This window comes from Denticeps clupeoides, chromosome 4 (assembly GCF_900700375.1).
Source record: "Denticeps clupeoides chromosome 4, fDenClu1.1, whole genome shotgun sequence".
Lineage (NCBI taxonomy): Eukaryota > Metazoa > Chordata > Actinopteri > Clupeiformes > Denticipitidae > Denticeps > Denticeps clupeoides.
The window spans coordinates 34,255,751-34,272,841 of record NC_041710.1 but is presented as its reverse complement, the minus strand read 5'-3'; the positions used below and the strand labels follow the sequence as shown (position 1 = coordinate 34,272,841).

Sequence of the window (17,091 nt, the reverse complement as noted above, 5' to 3'; positions counted from 1 at the left end):
TCATTCCCACTATCCTGACTAGTCCCCCAGTTTCTGCAGATGAAAAACATCCCCACAACATGATGCTGCTTTCAAATGTGACTCCCGTCATTCACACCAAAGAGTGCCTTTCCAAACCATGTCCAATCAACTGATTTTTCCACAGATTGACTACAATTAAGCTGTAGAAACATCTCAAGGATGATCAGGGGAAACAGGATGCAACTGGGCTCAATTTTGAGTTTCATGGGAAAGGCAGTGAATACTTATGTACATGTGATTTCTGTTTTTTTTTTCTTTATGAATTTGCCAAAATATTAAGCATGCTTTTTTCACATTGTCATTAATGGGTGTTGTGTGTAAAATTCTGAGGGGAAAAATTATTTAATCCATTTTGGAATAAAGCTGTAGCATAATGTGGAAACAAAATGTGGAAAAAAAAAAGATTCCTGTTATATATATATATATACATACTACACTGTATATATAAAAACAGTAATACTGTAGTATGCAAAACAGTAATAATGTACAAGGTGGGGCATTTATATGGATACACCTTAATAAAATGGGAATGGTTGGTGACATTGAACACATTTTATAAGTGGTCAGAAACTTGTAAATAACTTGTGAAAGAATAAAGTTACGTTAAAACCAAGCATTGCTTTTCTTGTGAAATTACCAATAAATTTGATGTCACATGACCCTCTTCCTTTTGAAAAAACAAAAGTTGTTTTCAAAACAACTTCAAAATGGCCACTATGGTCACCACCCATCTTGAAAAATTTGCCCCCTCACATATATTAATGTGCCACAAACAGGACATTAATATCACCAACCATTCCCATTTTATTAAGATGTATCCATATAAATGGCCCTCCCTGAAGTATGTAGTAACACTAGTAGTATGTTGACATTGTGTCAGTTTTATTAATTGGCTCACACACAGAGAGAACTGAAACTTGCAGTTCACCCCCACCCACCCCTACACTTTTACCCTTTCTGCGTACAAGGAAAGGGTAACAGAGAAAGAAAAAAGAGAAGCCTTGTTAAGGAGTCAGTCAGTGATCATGCAATAGGTGTTAGAGCGGGCTTTAGCCGTTATGATGTTGGTGGCTATGATGACCCTCTGGTATATTTCATGCTGGTACATCTTGGCAGCTGCTCAATGGCAGGAACCAGGATCTAGAGTAGCTCAGAGAGAGATAGATTAGACTCGAGTGGCTGGGACCGAGTGGTTATGGTAGATGCCTGTGTACACACTGAGGGCAACAATGACTCTGGTGAACTATCTAGGACAGCCTAGGTGAGATTTGCATCGTATGTATGTGTGATTTAACTGGTTATGTAATGCTTGGCTAAAAAGATCTCTAACCTGGACATGAATATTGATACTGTATCTGAGTTCCAATCATTAGCAGGAAGGCTGTTCAAAAACAGGGGAACTCTGTAGCAGAAGTTCTTCCATCTGCTGAGAATATGTTCATTCTTGGTACCCATTAAGAACCCGGAGTGTAATTCCGAGCGTAAATCTTGTATAGGGCGGTTAACAAGTCACCCAAGTAAATGTGATTCTGATTCTGATGGTGTCATTACTTTGCCCACCTGTCATTATGTCATATATTTTTTTCTATTGTGCAGATCCTGCACTATGAGCTGCTGGCCATCCGAGATGCTTGCATCAAGCTGGAGAAGGACTACCAACCAGGCATTACCTACATTGTGGTTCAGAAACGCCACCATACCCGCCTCTTCTGCGCTGACAAGTCAGAGAGAGTTAGTGTTTGTTTTGAGTCATCTTCAGTGAAGCTGCGTGCAAACATCAGTATGTCTGTCCTCATTTCACATGATCGCTACCAGGCTGCTGTTTTGCTGCAGTGTTAAGTGAGTGTCAAGTAACATTTTAGTGAAAGTGAAGTGATTGTCATTGTGATACACAGCACAGCACACAATTAGTCACAATTTTGTGACTAATCACTTTAGTGAGAATTACCCCGGTAAGACACCAGAAACTATTATTTTTCATTTGTACATCATGGTTGTCTTTGTTGAGGCTTCACTTCGCTTTGTGGTCTGTAGCAGTCGCAAAAAGCATTTCACTGCATATCATACCGTGTATGACTATGTATGTGACAAATAAAATTTGAATTTGTCTCCCTGTTTGCTCAGATCGGAAAGAGTGGTAATATCCCTGCAGGCACTACTGTGGACACCAGCATCACTCACCCCTTTGAGTTCGACTTCTACCTGTGCAGTCATGCAGGCATTCAGGTGAGCAGCTTCAGGGATCCTTGTACAAATCATCTATTTGCTGGTAACATTGTGTTCTTAGCTGTGTATCTTTATTCTACAAAGTAGGTTAGCATGTATGGCTTCTTTTGTTGCAAATTTATTTTAAGAAATGCAGTCTTCTTTATCTTACGTCTAAAAGTATGTCTAAATCTCAAAGTACAATTAGAGCATACATTGCACCCTTTATACATTATGCGCACATCCACTTGACCAGCTTGATCACTTGATCACCCTTCGTGCCAAGACAAACTAGATTAAATAGATATGCCCATGCACCAATAAACATGAATCCCATACCAATAACTTCTTTTCCATCCCTTTACACTGTTTAACTATTTTATTTAATTAAGAAATTTGAGTGAAAAGTGCAGAAAAGAAATGACAAACCATAACGCACAAGAAGGTGTATTATTTTTTGTTTGTACCAAGGTCTGAGTTTATTCTCTGTTGAACTGCTATACCAGATGTGCTTATTGAAGGTCTAGTTAGTGTGTGATTCTGCATTTCATTGACAACTATGTATTTTTCTCTGTTTTGTTTCATTTATAGGGGACAAGTCGGCCATCTCATTACTACGTGCTTTGGGATGACAATCGCTTTACTGCAGATGAACTGCAGATCCTCACCTATCAGCTCTGCCACACTTATGTGCGCTGCACCCGCTCTGTCTCCATCCCTGCACCAGCCTACTATGCCCGCCTTGTGGCCTTTCGTGCCCGGTACCACCTGGTGGACAAAGAACATGACAGGTGAGTATCTGTGTGGAAGAAATCACTATGTTTAGAAGTAAAGTTCCTTGAAAATGTTATCGTTTATTTGGGAGTTCACAATCATTCAGCTCCATCTCATGAATACTGATAAGACTTTGTATAATGCATTGTTAGTATGCATTCTGTGTGTTCAGAAAATATGCCCTATTGACCCTTAGAAAACTATGAGAGAGGAAAACAGTAGTCATCAGAATAAATATTTGAGATTGATGGTATGAAGTCTGTATAAAATTAGGAATAAATAATATAGTGTGTATAAATAAAATATTTGAAATGACTAAAAGCTTCTAATATGTTGTGTTGTGATCTTTGGTTTTCCTTGTCCCTCTGTGCAGTGGGGAGGGCAGCCATGTGTCTGGCCAGAGTAATGGTCGGGACCCCCAGGCACTGGCCAAAGCTGTACAGATCCACCACGACACCCTGAGGACCATGTATTTTGCTTGATGAGTGCCTGAATCTCTCAGAGCCTGCTCTTCTTGTCCGTGCCCTTTCCTGGATCACTCATGGCCCCACTTTCAGTTCCAACTGCAAACCTGAACCATAGTGCACCCCCTACAGTTCAGCAGAGGTGATTTTTCTCTGTAGCAACGTGCTCTGATTGGGGGACACCTACAATATTTTACCTTTTGATTTTATCTGGCAGGACCAAATACACTCCTGCTCATAATGATTTGTCTGTAGTATTATTTTAAATGTGTTTAATGGTGTTGTAAACTACCTTTTGCTCCCTTTTGTGTATGTAAGTAAAGTATGATGTATGAAAGGATGTATGTATGCAGTATGGAGAATAGGACCAAGGGTGGCAAACTTTTATTTTTTTGTTTGTTTTTTTGACTGCCACCACAATACTGCCTCAATCTATTCCGCATGTCGGATGCCAGTGTTTATGCCCCCTTTCAATCTTCTCAACCCACAGACGCCTAATATAGGAACCTCACATGGGACAGAAAGGCACACAAACATTCTTTAATTCAATTTATTGTTGATTGTTGATTTTTTTATGGAGGATTCAAAATAATTTTGTTGTTTTAACAAGATACAAAATTTGAGGATTTTTCTAGAGAAAAAGGCAGTGACGAATGGTACATTAGCACTTAGTATTAGCATTTTAGATTGTGTAAGCCCAGCATCTGTGAAGTGTCTGTATGGCCTGCTATGTTATGTTTCATTATAGGCCTGTATCTGGAGGACAGGAAGACAGAGAGGGCCTGTAGCTTTAGAGAGGCACAGACAACCTTGAATAGCCTACACTCATCCTAGCAGGGTCAGGGGTAGCCAAACTTACATAGACTTAGCTAGAGCCAAATAATGGCAGAATTTGCAAAAAAGAAAGAAGATAGATAGATAAGAGCTTAGTCAGGACCAATGAGTGCGTTAAGCCTTTACTTGCACTGAACACCCAAACCAGCATTCAGAACCAGCCAAATGTGATGCCAACCATTTATTTACAGGAGTCACTAGTGTCAGCAGAGAGGAGGTGAAAGTTTCCCCTGTAAACTACATTAATTTGATAGGGTCAAACATACTCCCTTGAAATGGGAAGGTCTTTTATTTTTTGCTTTTAAGACCACCCACACAGGTTTGACTGACAACACACAGACAACTCCTGGGGCACTTAGACAGTCTTTCCTATGCACATGTCCATTACAGTATGCTTCCACAATGTTCAGCTGGACCTGAAAGCAATAATAAGGCCATCTCTCGATTTGCTTAAGCACAGACAGGCCTGAACCCTCGTTGTCATCTTGTTTGACCTTTTTCTTGTATTATGCCTGTCAGTACCAATATTTACTGATAAATACAGCAAAATGTATTCTGACTTTCTTTTGTATGTCATTTGCACCACCATTAGTTGGCATTAGATCCCATATACACTAATGTTCTGAATCTCTGAGGCTGTCAACGTATATTTATCGCCTTAAACACTGCCATTTCTGTCTTGATCGCTTATACGCACAGACCCTGCTTACCCACATGTTTACTCACCTTTCTTCTTGTTGGCTGCAGGTGCCCATAGGTGCGCTGTGTGCCTGGGCCACAGAGAGATGGGCAGCTGACTTGGGAGCCAACATCCCATTACACCACACATCATTTAATTAATTATTATTTTTAAATGCTGAATAATGTCAGACAATTTTTCAGTCTGCAAAATGAGCCACTATGCTCATCTTAGCCTGTTCTGTGTTTTCTCATTTTTTATTTAATCTTTTATAACTTTTTGTATCATTTTTAATGGTTTTAATCTGCACTCCATTTGCTTTTGTATCTCATCAGTTACAAGTGTGAACATTTTCTTCAAAGGGTCATTATGAAAAAATCCTGTTGTGTATTTAAGTCAGGAAATCATTAATTTGTCCATATTATATTGAAGGTACCCACTGATGTGAAGAAAGGATCTCTGTTTTTCAAACATGGTCACGGCTCAATCAATATTTGAGCAAGCACATAATGTACAGTCTTTAAACAGCAGACTACATCTCAAAGGTGATCTGTATGTAGAGTCTGGATCAACAGAGATGTTCAACAGGCTCTAATTGAATTAGCTGCTAAATCAGTCTAGCAGTTTTACTTCTTTGGGCTTCTCAGTGCCATTTGAGATCCAAAACTCCTTGACTGAATTATTCTGAAAGAGCATCTGTGAAGAGCTTTAGTTTATTGCTAGTGGCGCTTGCTGGCCCATTTTAAATTGTGTTTTAGAAGGACAGGAACCCAGAATGATAAAATAGAGGTATTATTTTTTGAGGGGGCATCACCCACTCTCACTAATAAAGCAATATTTAAAATGCCACTGAACCAGAACAAGTCCTGACCATAGCACTTCCCGAAAGAATTGAATTAACAAAGCAAATTATTTTGGCTCTGTATGCATTGAGACATTGTTGGGAAAGGTTATTTTTTAATGAAAATAAAAATTGTTTTTATTAAATATTTTTGTGATTGATTTATTGTGGGCTATGATGTTATGTTACGCTTGCTGGGCAATGGTGGCCTAGCGTGTAAGGATGGGGACCCGTAACCAAAGGGTTGAGGGTTAAAATCCCGAACTGTCAAGGTGCCACTGAGGTCCAATGAACTAAGTGTAACTAAGTGTGATGGTTAAATACAGAGGTCACATTTTGTTGTGCAGTGTGATGCAGTGTATCACAACAAAACCGTTAAAGTATAACTGAGAAAACATTTCAATATCATACTTGAGTAACAGCAGCAACTGGCAAACCAACAAAGCTATATGTTCAAAAACCTACTTCAGGGTTTTGCCACATTAAAAACGTTGGATGGGTGGAATGCGTGGAATGTAAGATGTGACTTCTGTGCTAATTGACAAAACACTGATTTTACATTACGTAATTGGTTATATATGTGTACCTTTTTAAATCTTACACATTGAACATCAATCTGGGAGTCGCACAGCATGAGTGTGAGACTGACGTATGGCATTTCTAATGCCACCAGGAATCCCTCCCCTTGTTCTGGCAACTGACCAATCGCCACTTGAGGATCGCGTCATTTCCAGTTAGCGTCAGATTACCATATTTGGGTGGCAAGCGAGACCCGGAGTTCAGTACCGACAACCGGGCTCAACAAAATCGCGAAATAAAACTGAGCGGTTTTCTGAAGTCGACGACTATCCGACACTACGGCCACAGCGTGACACTTGATGTTTGTATATCATGTATATCATGTTAGCAGCCGGTTACCAGGACCAGTCAGAGACTTTTAGGTGACTGGAAGACGTCGTTTTCGGATGAGAAGCTACCAGCTTGCTAGTTTAGCGAGCTAGTCATTAACGTCCTGAGTAGAGTAACATGTATTCTAATTCGTTTGAAGAAGCTGTAATAAGCCTTAACAAGTTGAAACGGTGAAAAATTAGGTTGTAATCTCAACCGAGTCTCTTAAAAATCTGATTATTAGCAGTGTTGCCGGATCTCGCGAGAGAATCAAGCCGCCAGGTTTCTGCGAAGAAGCCGAAAGTAAACAAACTGGCCTTTTTTGGCCATGCAGAAACAGACAGAGGCTAATTGCTTGATTAATCGGATTGTTTAAAGCAACACAGGGCATTGTAACCGTTGTAAAGTTTTACTCATACAGCTCACGGCCAGTTTGCGTCAGATCTGCGGCACACAGTGTCTTTATTGATGGATTATGTGGAAGAGGACGGGAAACACACCAGAGCGATGCCTACTGAGCTCTACTGGGTTATCTGTGAGCTTCTGTAGCCTTTTCCCCGACTTTATTGTCTGAAATCACAACCAGAGACTGGAAACCTGAGGAAATTTAACGACATCGTGAAACCCCTGACTTGGCAGCTGTATTGTGCTGGTAGATGTCAGGAGACGGAGGACTCTGATTGGGTGCACCGGCTTGTGGACTCCCACGCGAAAGACCCCCCTTTCCGGAACCACGAACGACAAGTCAAGTTAGACGACGGAACCCGAGGAACCTTGCGGTTTCCATTTCGAAACGGAACGTTTTTCTTTTCATATAGTGAGCCGGGGACTGATCCGGACATAGGTCCCATGAATGGAAATCGGAACTACAGGTACGTTGAGCTGGGGTAAATAAACATACATCAACATAAAGTAGACTGTAGCTAAAGCTGCTATGGTTACCATAGGGACGGCGTCAGTGGTAGAAGGCTCCTTTCAGGACACTTCTGGTTTATAAAAAAAATTATGTTTCCGCAATTTAAATAATCAAGCGTGTCCATGTAAGCCACACGCGGAAAGAGAAGTTCACTAATTTCACTAGTATTAGTTTTATTTCAGTAAGCTCAGTAAGCTGTAGAGTGTGAGTCACTGTGTATGACTTGCTGTATGACTACTGAAGGGAATTCCGTCAACACTTATTAGTCACGCCTCTGGGGATGCCCACTCACCAGTGGGCACATTTTTGTCATGATCTATTTGATTATGTGAGCTGTAATTGTGAAAAAAAACCCTGTATTTTTGGGCCTGTATTTTTGTTATGTAAATTTGTTATGATTTTTGACACACAAAGCTTCGAAGAGTTTTATGTTCATTAATCCAATTTTTAAATCTGTTTTGTTTGGTTGTGTGAGGGAGGAATTTAACATAATGAGCTCTGGCATTACTTTAGGTAAAAGTTTCTGCTTGTAGTTAATAGCCACTGACCTGATGTGACCCTGCCTGCACTACCCTGGAAGTCCTATTCTGCCGCTGTGTCCTTGGGAGACTTTAACCTGGTTCTTAGCCTTTACTTAAAATTGGTGTAACTCCACACTTCTCTTTGGGTCACTTTCCCATTCATTGATTAAGCCTAGTTCTAGACCAAAACGTAACCTTAAAGAAGTTCTTCATTCAAAATTGCTTTATGTCTAGGACTAGTTTAATCAATGAATAAGAAACTGATCCTTTGATGTGCTTCGGGGGTTTCTGGCCTTAATTTTAGGTACTTTTTAAAGTAATGCACAGTACATTAGCTCAATACATTATTTTTAATGTGGTGGTGGCCTAGTGTGTAAGGAAGTGGATGTAACTGGAAGGTTCGACTCGCAAAGGTGCCACTGAGCAAGGTATCGTCCCCATGGGAACCGGGAGCAGTGTATGGGTACGCTGGCACCTCAGTGGCGCCTTGGCAGTTTTGTATTTGGTTAACTAAAAAAAAAAAAAAAGTTAACTAAACAGCTAAGAACAGTCTAAATAGTTAATGCCTACGTTTAGCCAAAACGTTGTTTGGAGGCTGACTTGAACACAGGAATGCATAGCTTCGCTGGCTTAGCCTATCTTAGCTAAGGTTAATACTAATAAAACAGGATTTTATAATGGCCAAATATATTCAAAACAGTAATCCCCCTGGATCTGGTTTGGAGTGTACAGTGGTTTGTACAGCCCAGAGCAGCACAAGAGTGAGGCATTTTTATGCACTTCTCTCCATAGACATGTATATGCTTCACTCCACAGCAGAGCCTATCGCAATATGGTGGCGACGTTGATGTACATCTACCCATATGTCTATGCGAGTCACAAATCTGAGGTCTCCATTGAACCGAATCGAAAGTCGAACATGTCACATTCGACTGAAGTGAGACTTCAGTCAGCTCACAAACTTTGAGAGAATGACTGATATGTTGCCGATTCAATCCATGTACTAATCATTTAAATCGCAGCTTTTTGCGTTCATGTAATCGCACAGACTGACATCGCGATTACGATTGCGATTAAATTAATCGTGCAGCACTAGTCAAGGGGATGTTATTATAACATGTGGAGCTCAATAACTGATTAATAAACTTATTATATATGAAATGCATTACTTATGAACCTGCTGTTTCTTCATGTATTAGTCCTAAATTACACTCGGGTTTATAAAGTTACAACAGGTATAAAGCCAATTAAACACAGTTATCATCTAGCTAGAAGAATAGTCATTTACAGGTAAAGTGTATGTATGAGGAGTCTAGGAGGTAGATATTTTTCCCCCAAAAGTTATAGAAAAAAGTGCAAAGTATGGCACAAATATAATTCAAACACGAAAAGTACGAGAAACTACAGAAAAAAAAAAAAAAAGACAAGAAACTAATTAGGGCAGGCTAACCCCACCTGGTCCTGCACCAATACTGAGTAGTGATAAGTTTGTTTCACTGCGGCACAATGACCCTTTGGGCCTAATTAAGGGTAGCCCCACTTGTAGCCCCTCCTCATGGATCAAATCAACACTCAACAAAAAAAATTAATCTACAAATTAAACCTACAATATCATAAACACAAAAAACAGCCCAAAATATTTACAAGCATATACTAAACACACACAAAAAAGGATTTAAAAAATCATTGACTGAGCGACTGGCAGTGGCCGTCTTGCCAATTTATCAGACGGCAGCTCAAGACTTTCCTCTTTAGAGAATATGTAGATTAACTTATAACCTTATAATGGTTTTATTTATGTATAGAAACTACAACAGAGTGAATAAAAATATTGTATTCATAGTTGGGGGTCCTAGTGAACCAGTATTGATCACTACATTGGAAGCATGTTGTAAGTCGCTCTGGATAAGGGCATCTGCCAAATGCCTCAAATGTCATTGTAGTCAATTCCCACATTGCCTCAAATGATGTTGTAGTCAAGCACTTCTTTCTTGCTGTAAAAAATCAGGCTTTGATTATTGTAACTTTGCATTCATTCCACTAGGGCTACACGATTTATCGAAAATTATCGTTATTGCGATAATAGTATACGCGATATATGTATCGCAAAGAGTTGTGATAAATGAAATTTAAGCTGCGTCCGAAATCGCATACTATATACTATTGCGGACTGGACACCAACACTGGGCTGGAACTGGATGAGCTGAGCCGTGAATTCATAGTATTCGGAAAAACTGTAGACGAGAAGTACCCGGATGTCCTACTACTTCCAGCCGAATTCTGTAGTTGGTATTTGATGGACACTTCACTATGCCATAAGGCAGCGGGAGAGGCGGCATCATGGCAACATGGCGGAGAACGGCTCTTTTCAAGTGTAAGTACCTTAAGGAGAACGTTGTTCATTGTGGTTGAATTACACTAGGTAAAAGGTAAAAAATAACAACATCAACACAGTGGATGTAGTACATCCGAATTCTCATTCATACTATATAGAACATTCTGTTTTAATTTTAGCACAGTACGTACAAATTCAAATGTAGTACTTACTCAAGTAGTATGCGATTTCGGATGCAGCATTACTTTATGTGCCAAGCATTTGTGTGTCAAAATTTAACCAATCAGATGAGCCCTTACTGTCTTTATACCCACCTCCCAAGTAGGTTCTATTGACTAGACCGGGTAATTCTATTGACTAGACCGGGCCATGTAATGTTTACATGTTAATATTAATTTTTATTTATGTGGATGTTGACAATATGTTAGTGTTTCCACTACATACCAGTTTATTTCAGACCTGTACACTTTGTTTAATAGTATTTTCTTATTTCATTTTTGTTTAAATAAAAAAACCTTTGTAATTGTAATCAATGTTGTTATATATATATATATTAGAGGTGGTCATAGATTAATTTTCTTAATCTAGATTAATCTCACTGTAATATTGGAATTAATCTCACTGTAATTTATCTCACTGTAATCTAGAGTAAGCAACATTAATCTACATTAATCTACATTAAAATGGCTCATTTGAATTCTGCCGAAGGCATTCAGAATATGTGTGCTACCAAATAATGACTAAAAGTAAGTCTTTGAGAACGGGTTTCTCAAGCCAGGTGGCGCATTAGACCAGGGGCTCATCTCCTGTTTCCAAAATGCATCACAAACTGCTTGAGAAAGCTGTTCTTCTATGATAATTGGTGATGAAAATAAATTATGTTCAATAAGATGTACTAGTGTTTACCAACTGTTTATTCAGTTAAATAGCTGCATCCATGTTACCACTTCACGTTTGATGTGGTAATTTCACAGTTCAAAGACTCGTTCTCGCCCCCTACAGTGCAATTCGGCTAGGTATACATCCGCGCTAAAATATCAATTTCGTTTCTTGAACCACAAATGATGAGCTGACACCCAAGAGATTTTCTGTTCAAAGTGTATTCTGTACAAAAAGCCAGGTTGCGTCAGAACATCGCATCACACATCGTGTCTTTCGGCACCTCTCTACCCACGCCATGTGTCCAAGAGAATTGAACCGGGTCTCAAAAACAAAATAAAAGTCTTTAGGAAATAAGAAACTAAAAGACACATAACAATTTACAATACTGCATTCCTGTACAAAAAGCAAGGTCGCGTCAGAACATCGTGTCTTTCTGAACCTCTCTCTACAATATACAGTATTAAAAGAACATAAAAAAAAATATTGACAAAATGTACATAAATTGTACATAAATGTACATAAATTAAAATGAAAGAAATAACTTTTTGCACACAAACCCCACGCACCTCTCACAGCTCACACCATGTGTCCAAGAGACCTGAACCGGGTCTCAAAAACAAAATAAAAGTCTTTAGGAAATAAGAAACTAAAAGACACAAGAAAGAAGAAATATACTTATAAATCTAGTGTAACCATTTAACTCCGGCACAATAGCTTGCGTAGTATAGACCCAGCTCCCAACCCAACTTTGTGAATAGATTAACAGCGATATTTTTTTATCGGCCGATAAGAGACTCACGTTAACGCAGCACGTTTTAATCGCGCACTAAGAGTCTCACGTTAACGCAGCACGTTAACGCCGATAATGGCCCACCACTAATATATATACCTTTCTATTAACATTATTTTAATTATTAATTCAGGTAAAAATAGGTAAACAGTTGCATGTTCAAATATAAACAATGAACATCAATACTGAGTGTAAAAAAATCCAAAAATTCCAATTTTTTAATTCAACTGATTTAAACTAAACATACAATTTCACATGACAGATGGGATTGTTAGACTGTGTACAGCAGCGCTGTACTCTGTAGATCAGGCCACCACAGTCACTACCGGCACTAATTTTTAACGAGAATTTTTATGCTGCCACCAGAAAATCACCAAGCAACGTCATTATGATTTGATCGATTATGTTGTGCACTGTATCATTGCAATATCAGTGCAAACCTGCATTGCGATGCATCGATTATACAATTAATTTCAACACACCTAGTTGTGATGTTCTCTGATGTCTTTTCCGGTGTGCAAAAAAAGTTGAAATGCTAAAATTCCATTTGCATGCACATCTGGTCACCCCAATTATTTCATGATCTGCAAACAAACCCTTTATGTAAGTTACCTTTTTAGGACCTATACAAAAAGGCTACCTTTCATAAGAGTGCCAACACTACTTGGCTATTTTTTTTGTACAGGAAAGCTATTTTTTTCCTGGTATCTTTTATGTTTTATGTTCAAGTTGTGTTTTATGATGTTTTATTGTAAAATTCCCGGTCACTAACAAAAAGTAAAGGTTTGCTGCAACTTTTTTTCTGCAAGCTCTGCAAATGGGTGACCTGTGGTCCTGGATTTCTCCTTTAGAATCTTTTGGTTATCCAAAATATTCACACACGGGAGACTTCATGTGCTTCAACGGGAGTAGTCCAATTGTTGGTTGTCTCTGGTTGTCCTTCTGCCATAATCAGTTTGCTGTGCTTTGAGTGTGTTTTTTTTTTTTTTCTTTGTCTGTTTGGGTAGCACTATTCTATATCTTCGGTTCTGGTAGAATCATTTTTTTTGTGTTTTGATGTTGGATTTACTGCCATTTTTCCTGCAACTGAAATGTTGCCCTGCAGGTGACACCCACCCTCACCCCACTTTGACACTTTTTTTTCACACAAGTAAAACTTAACTTAAAACTTTAGGTAGGAAACCTTGGGAAGGAGTGAATCAGAGAGGGACGCCCTTCTATGGTAGAGTGTGACAAAAGGGTTGGTAATGACTCATCAGTAAATGCCATGAACCAGGATCTAGTGTAGCCCAAAGAGGGGCAGTGGTGGCCTAGCGATTAAGGAAGCGGCCCTGTAATCAGAAGTTTGCCGGTTCAAATCCCAATCCGCTGAGGTGCCACTGAGCAAAGCACCATCCCCACACACTGCTCCATGGCTGCCCACTGGGTGGCTGCCCACTAATTTTGTTGTGTGCACCATGGGCTGTGCTGTGCTGCGCTGCAGTGTTTCACAATGACAATCACTTCACTTTCATTAATTAGCAGCACCACAGCATCATATCTCTAGTGCATTTGTTCATCGATTGATTGATTTGTTTTTCTCTATCAAATGATTAATTGAAATCTTTACTTTGGAATGATTGAGAACTATTTGTCTAAACACAGCGCATTCTGACAGCATTTGGTTCCACCCATAAAAGGACTTTAAAATCAAAATATTGGGTTAGATAGACTTTAAACTTTTGCCCTATCTTCATGCATGGTGCTAAAATGATGTTTTTCTCTTTTTTTTATGTCAGAAGCAGTTGGGGCACAGGCCCTGTTCTCCGTCCCACGGCGGCCTGGCAATGGCACTGTGGGGAAGCCAATCAAGTTGCTGGCCAACTGCTTTCAGGTGGAAATTCCCAAGATGGACGTCTACCTCTATGAGGTGGACATTAAGCCTGAAAAATGTCCACGGCGGGTCAACAGGTTGTATTTGTGTGCATAAATGTGTCTGTTTAAGCACAACATTAAAATTGCAGATATAACAGGCTCTGCTATATTGTTGTTAAAAAGATAGCATTGGGAATGCAAATACATTTTTTTCATGTATATTCAGCAACCATAAACAGTTATTCTGTGTCTTTTCAAACACAAGAAAATATTGATACAACAATATATCACAATATTTTACATGGTGGTATTGTATCAATACAGGGACAGGAAATATTGATATTTTTTATACAAATTTAGTCCATCAAGTGGTGCTGGCGAATGTTTTCTTTAGTGAGGTTAGCAGAAGTGAGAGTCATCCTCGACACCTGTAGATGGTGCTATGGCTAAAAATCTTCCATAGGCCTGTGCATTTTAAGATGTTTGCTTTAGTGAAGTGAAAGTAATTGTCAATTTGATACACATCAGAGCACAGCACATGGTGCACACAACGAAATGTGTCCTCTGTTTTTAAACCATAGTTTAGAGACCTACTGGAGCCCGCATGGATCCGAGATTCACCCAGAAAACAGTGAAGTTTGGTGGCAGAACAATCATGGTCTGGGGTTACTTCCAGTATGGTGGTATGTGAGAGATCTGCAGGCTGGAAAGCAACATAAATAGTCTGAAAAACCAAGAAATCTTTTATATTCCCAACCATAAAAGAAGCCAAATTCTGCAGCAGAATGGTGCTCTATCACATACTTCCATCTCCACATCAAAGTTCCTCAAGGCGAAGAAGATTATGATGCTCCAGGATTGGCCAGCCCAGTCACCAGACATGAACGTCATTGAGCATGTGTGAGAGAGGATGAACTATCTGAGGCATGCAAGACTGCTTCCTTTGCTATTTCTGATGACTTCATCAATAAATTGTATGAATCCTTGCCAAACCACATGGATGCAGTCCTTCAAGCCCATGGAAGTCATACAAGATATTAAATTTGGATCTCACATAGGGCTGAAACGATTATTCAGATAAAAATATTTGAGGAAAATTCTTTGCCTCGAGGCTTCGTTTAATTAGTCACCAAACTCCATCTATTATCATATCGCTCCAGTGGAGCTACGCAGTGCGAAGCTGCACAGCACCGGAATCATCTCATTGGTCTCATTGGTCTCTCATTGGTCCCCCTGGTAGAATGATATGAGGATGGGAGGAGGAGGTTTGGCCTTCTTCAGCTTCCTGAGGAGGTGCAAATGTTGCTGGGATTTCTTGGTGGTGGAGGGCCTCCCCAGATCACTCAGTTTAGGAAGCTGGCCAGCTCTATGAACAGTCCTGGTGTTGTTGAACTGTATTCATTTGGGATATTCAAAGCAGAAAGGTGCCACTGAGCAAAGTATCGTCCTCACACACTGCTCTCAGGGTAACCACTGTTCACTAAAGGTATGGGTTAAATGCAGATAACACATTTAGTCATGTGCACCATGTGCTGTGCTTCACAATTACAGTCACTTTACTTTCACTTTTAATTAAGCTGCAGAAACATCACAAGGATTATCAGGGCAGACAGGAGGTTTCATGGAAAAGGCTGTGAATACTTATGTACATGTACTTTCTCATTTTTTTTTTTTTTTTTTTTTTTTTTGCAAAAACCTCAAAGAAACCTTATGTTGGGTGTTGTGTATAGAATTCTGAATTTAATCCATTTTAAAACAAGGCTGTAACATAACAAAATGTGGAAAAAGTGATGCACTGTGAATTACATTAAATTGCTCAAACTAAACAAGATTTTTACAGTGTAATGCTGTAGGATGCTTTATTAATTTTTTTATATCAGCAGTTAGTGTGCTCATTTGTCAGTAAGGACAATTTATATGTTTATGTTTTGCTATAGGAAAAACAAAACGCACACTTTGCTAATAAGGAAGTGTTGAACATTTTCACAATTTTGGTTTTGGCTTTATTTTCACTTTTTTTATTGTAATGTTTGAGTTGGACCATACAATTCAGAATTTGGTACTTCTTTTTGCCAAATGTGCTTAAAAATGTTTTATGGGGTGGTCTGAACATTATACCTCATAAAGGTTTAAAGGTTTAATAAAAACAACTAGTGCTGCACTGGATTTATGACTAGTCAAGGAATTGAAAGTAAATTTTAATTTCAAATTAAGTTTTTTTTTTTTGTTTACTTTTACTCAAGTAGTTTTTTAGATGGGTACTTTTACTTGAGTACAATTTAAGCAAAGTAAACATACTGAATTACAATTTTTCAGTACTTTTTTGCACCTCTGATGGCTGTACATTTTTGTTTGATGCTGGTATTGTCCAAATTAAGTGTTATTTTTAGGCAATTTTATGTATGTGTGTTCCACAGGGAGGTAGTTGACTCCATGGTTCAGCATTTCAAGGTGACAATCTTTGGAGATCGTCGTCCTGTGTACGATGGGAAGAGAAGCCTTTACACAGCCAACCCACTACCTGTGGCTCTTACAGGGGTAAAATTCACACACAAACACATACTTTCAGTCACAGTGAATGATTTATAATGAGCGTCACGTTTAATCATATTTTGTTATCCCTGCAGGTGGACCTGGACGTGACTCTGCCTGGTGAGGGAGGAAAGGATAGACCGTTTAAGGTCACCATCAAGTTCGTTTCACTGGTGAGCTGGCACCTACTGCATGATGTTCTAACTGGTCACAGCATGCCAGAGCGCTTGGATCTTGACAAGCCTATCAGCACCAACCCCGTCCATGCTGTCGACGTTGTCCTCAGACACTTGCCATCCATGAAGTAAGTTCCTGAATGCCAAATATCATGTCACAATCCTGAGATTGGTGTTGCAGCTTAATTTGAAGTGTGGCCATGGCTATGCAGATCTTAGATTAGAACTCTTGAGGGTCTCTGGGAAGAACAAAAATTTCCACCTGTTACCTTGTCTGATAATGCAGTTTTAAAACGATAAAATGTTAATTGCATATGATTTACTTATAATGCCACAAGAACTGGACAATACAATAGAACAATGACGGTGCTGAGGATGT

General features: G+C 39.2%; 2 protein-coding genes across 9 annotated transcripts in view; both read left to right on the top strand.

Annotated features, from left to right (window-relative positions):
• ago1 (argonaute RISC component 1) overlaps positions 1–5,964 on the top strand; it is a 41,939-nt gene extending 35,975 nt beyond the window's left edge. For 3 of the 5 annotated variants that reach the window (XM_028975412.1, XM_028975411.1, XM_028975414.1), the window contains 4 exons: positions 1,618–1,752; positions 2,146–2,247; positions 2,818–3,017; positions 3,374–5,964. In XM_028975412.1, coding sequence (XP_028831245.1) covers positions 1,618–1,752; positions 2,146–2,247; positions 2,818–3,017; positions 3,374–3,482 — 546 coding nt within the window. In that variant the 3' untranslated portion in view covers positions 3,483–5,964. Of the gene's footprint in view, positions 1–1,617; positions 1,753–2,145; positions 2,248–2,817; positions 3,022–3,373 lie in introns of those variants that run through there. The other 2 variants (XR_003749437.1, XM_028975413.1) reach the window with 2 other exon arrangements.
• Positions 5,965–6,583: 619 nt separating this feature from the next.
• LOC114788632 (protein argonaute-3) overlaps positions 6,584–17,091 on the top strand; it is a 39,582-nt gene continuing 29,074 nt past the window's right edge. For all 4 annotated transcript variants that reach the window (XM_028977372.1, XM_028977371.1, XM_028977370.1 and 1 more), the window contains exons 1-4: positions 6,584–7,578; positions 13,929–14,100; positions 16,422–16,542; positions 16,632–16,840. In XM_028977372.1, coding sequence (XP_028833205.1) covers positions 7,560–7,578; positions 13,929–14,100; positions 16,422–16,542; positions 16,632–16,840 — 521 coding nt within the window. In that variant the 5' untranslated portion in view covers positions 6,584–7,559. The remainder of the gene's footprint in view (positions 7,579–13,928; positions 14,101–16,421; positions 16,543–16,631; positions 16,841–17,091) is intronic.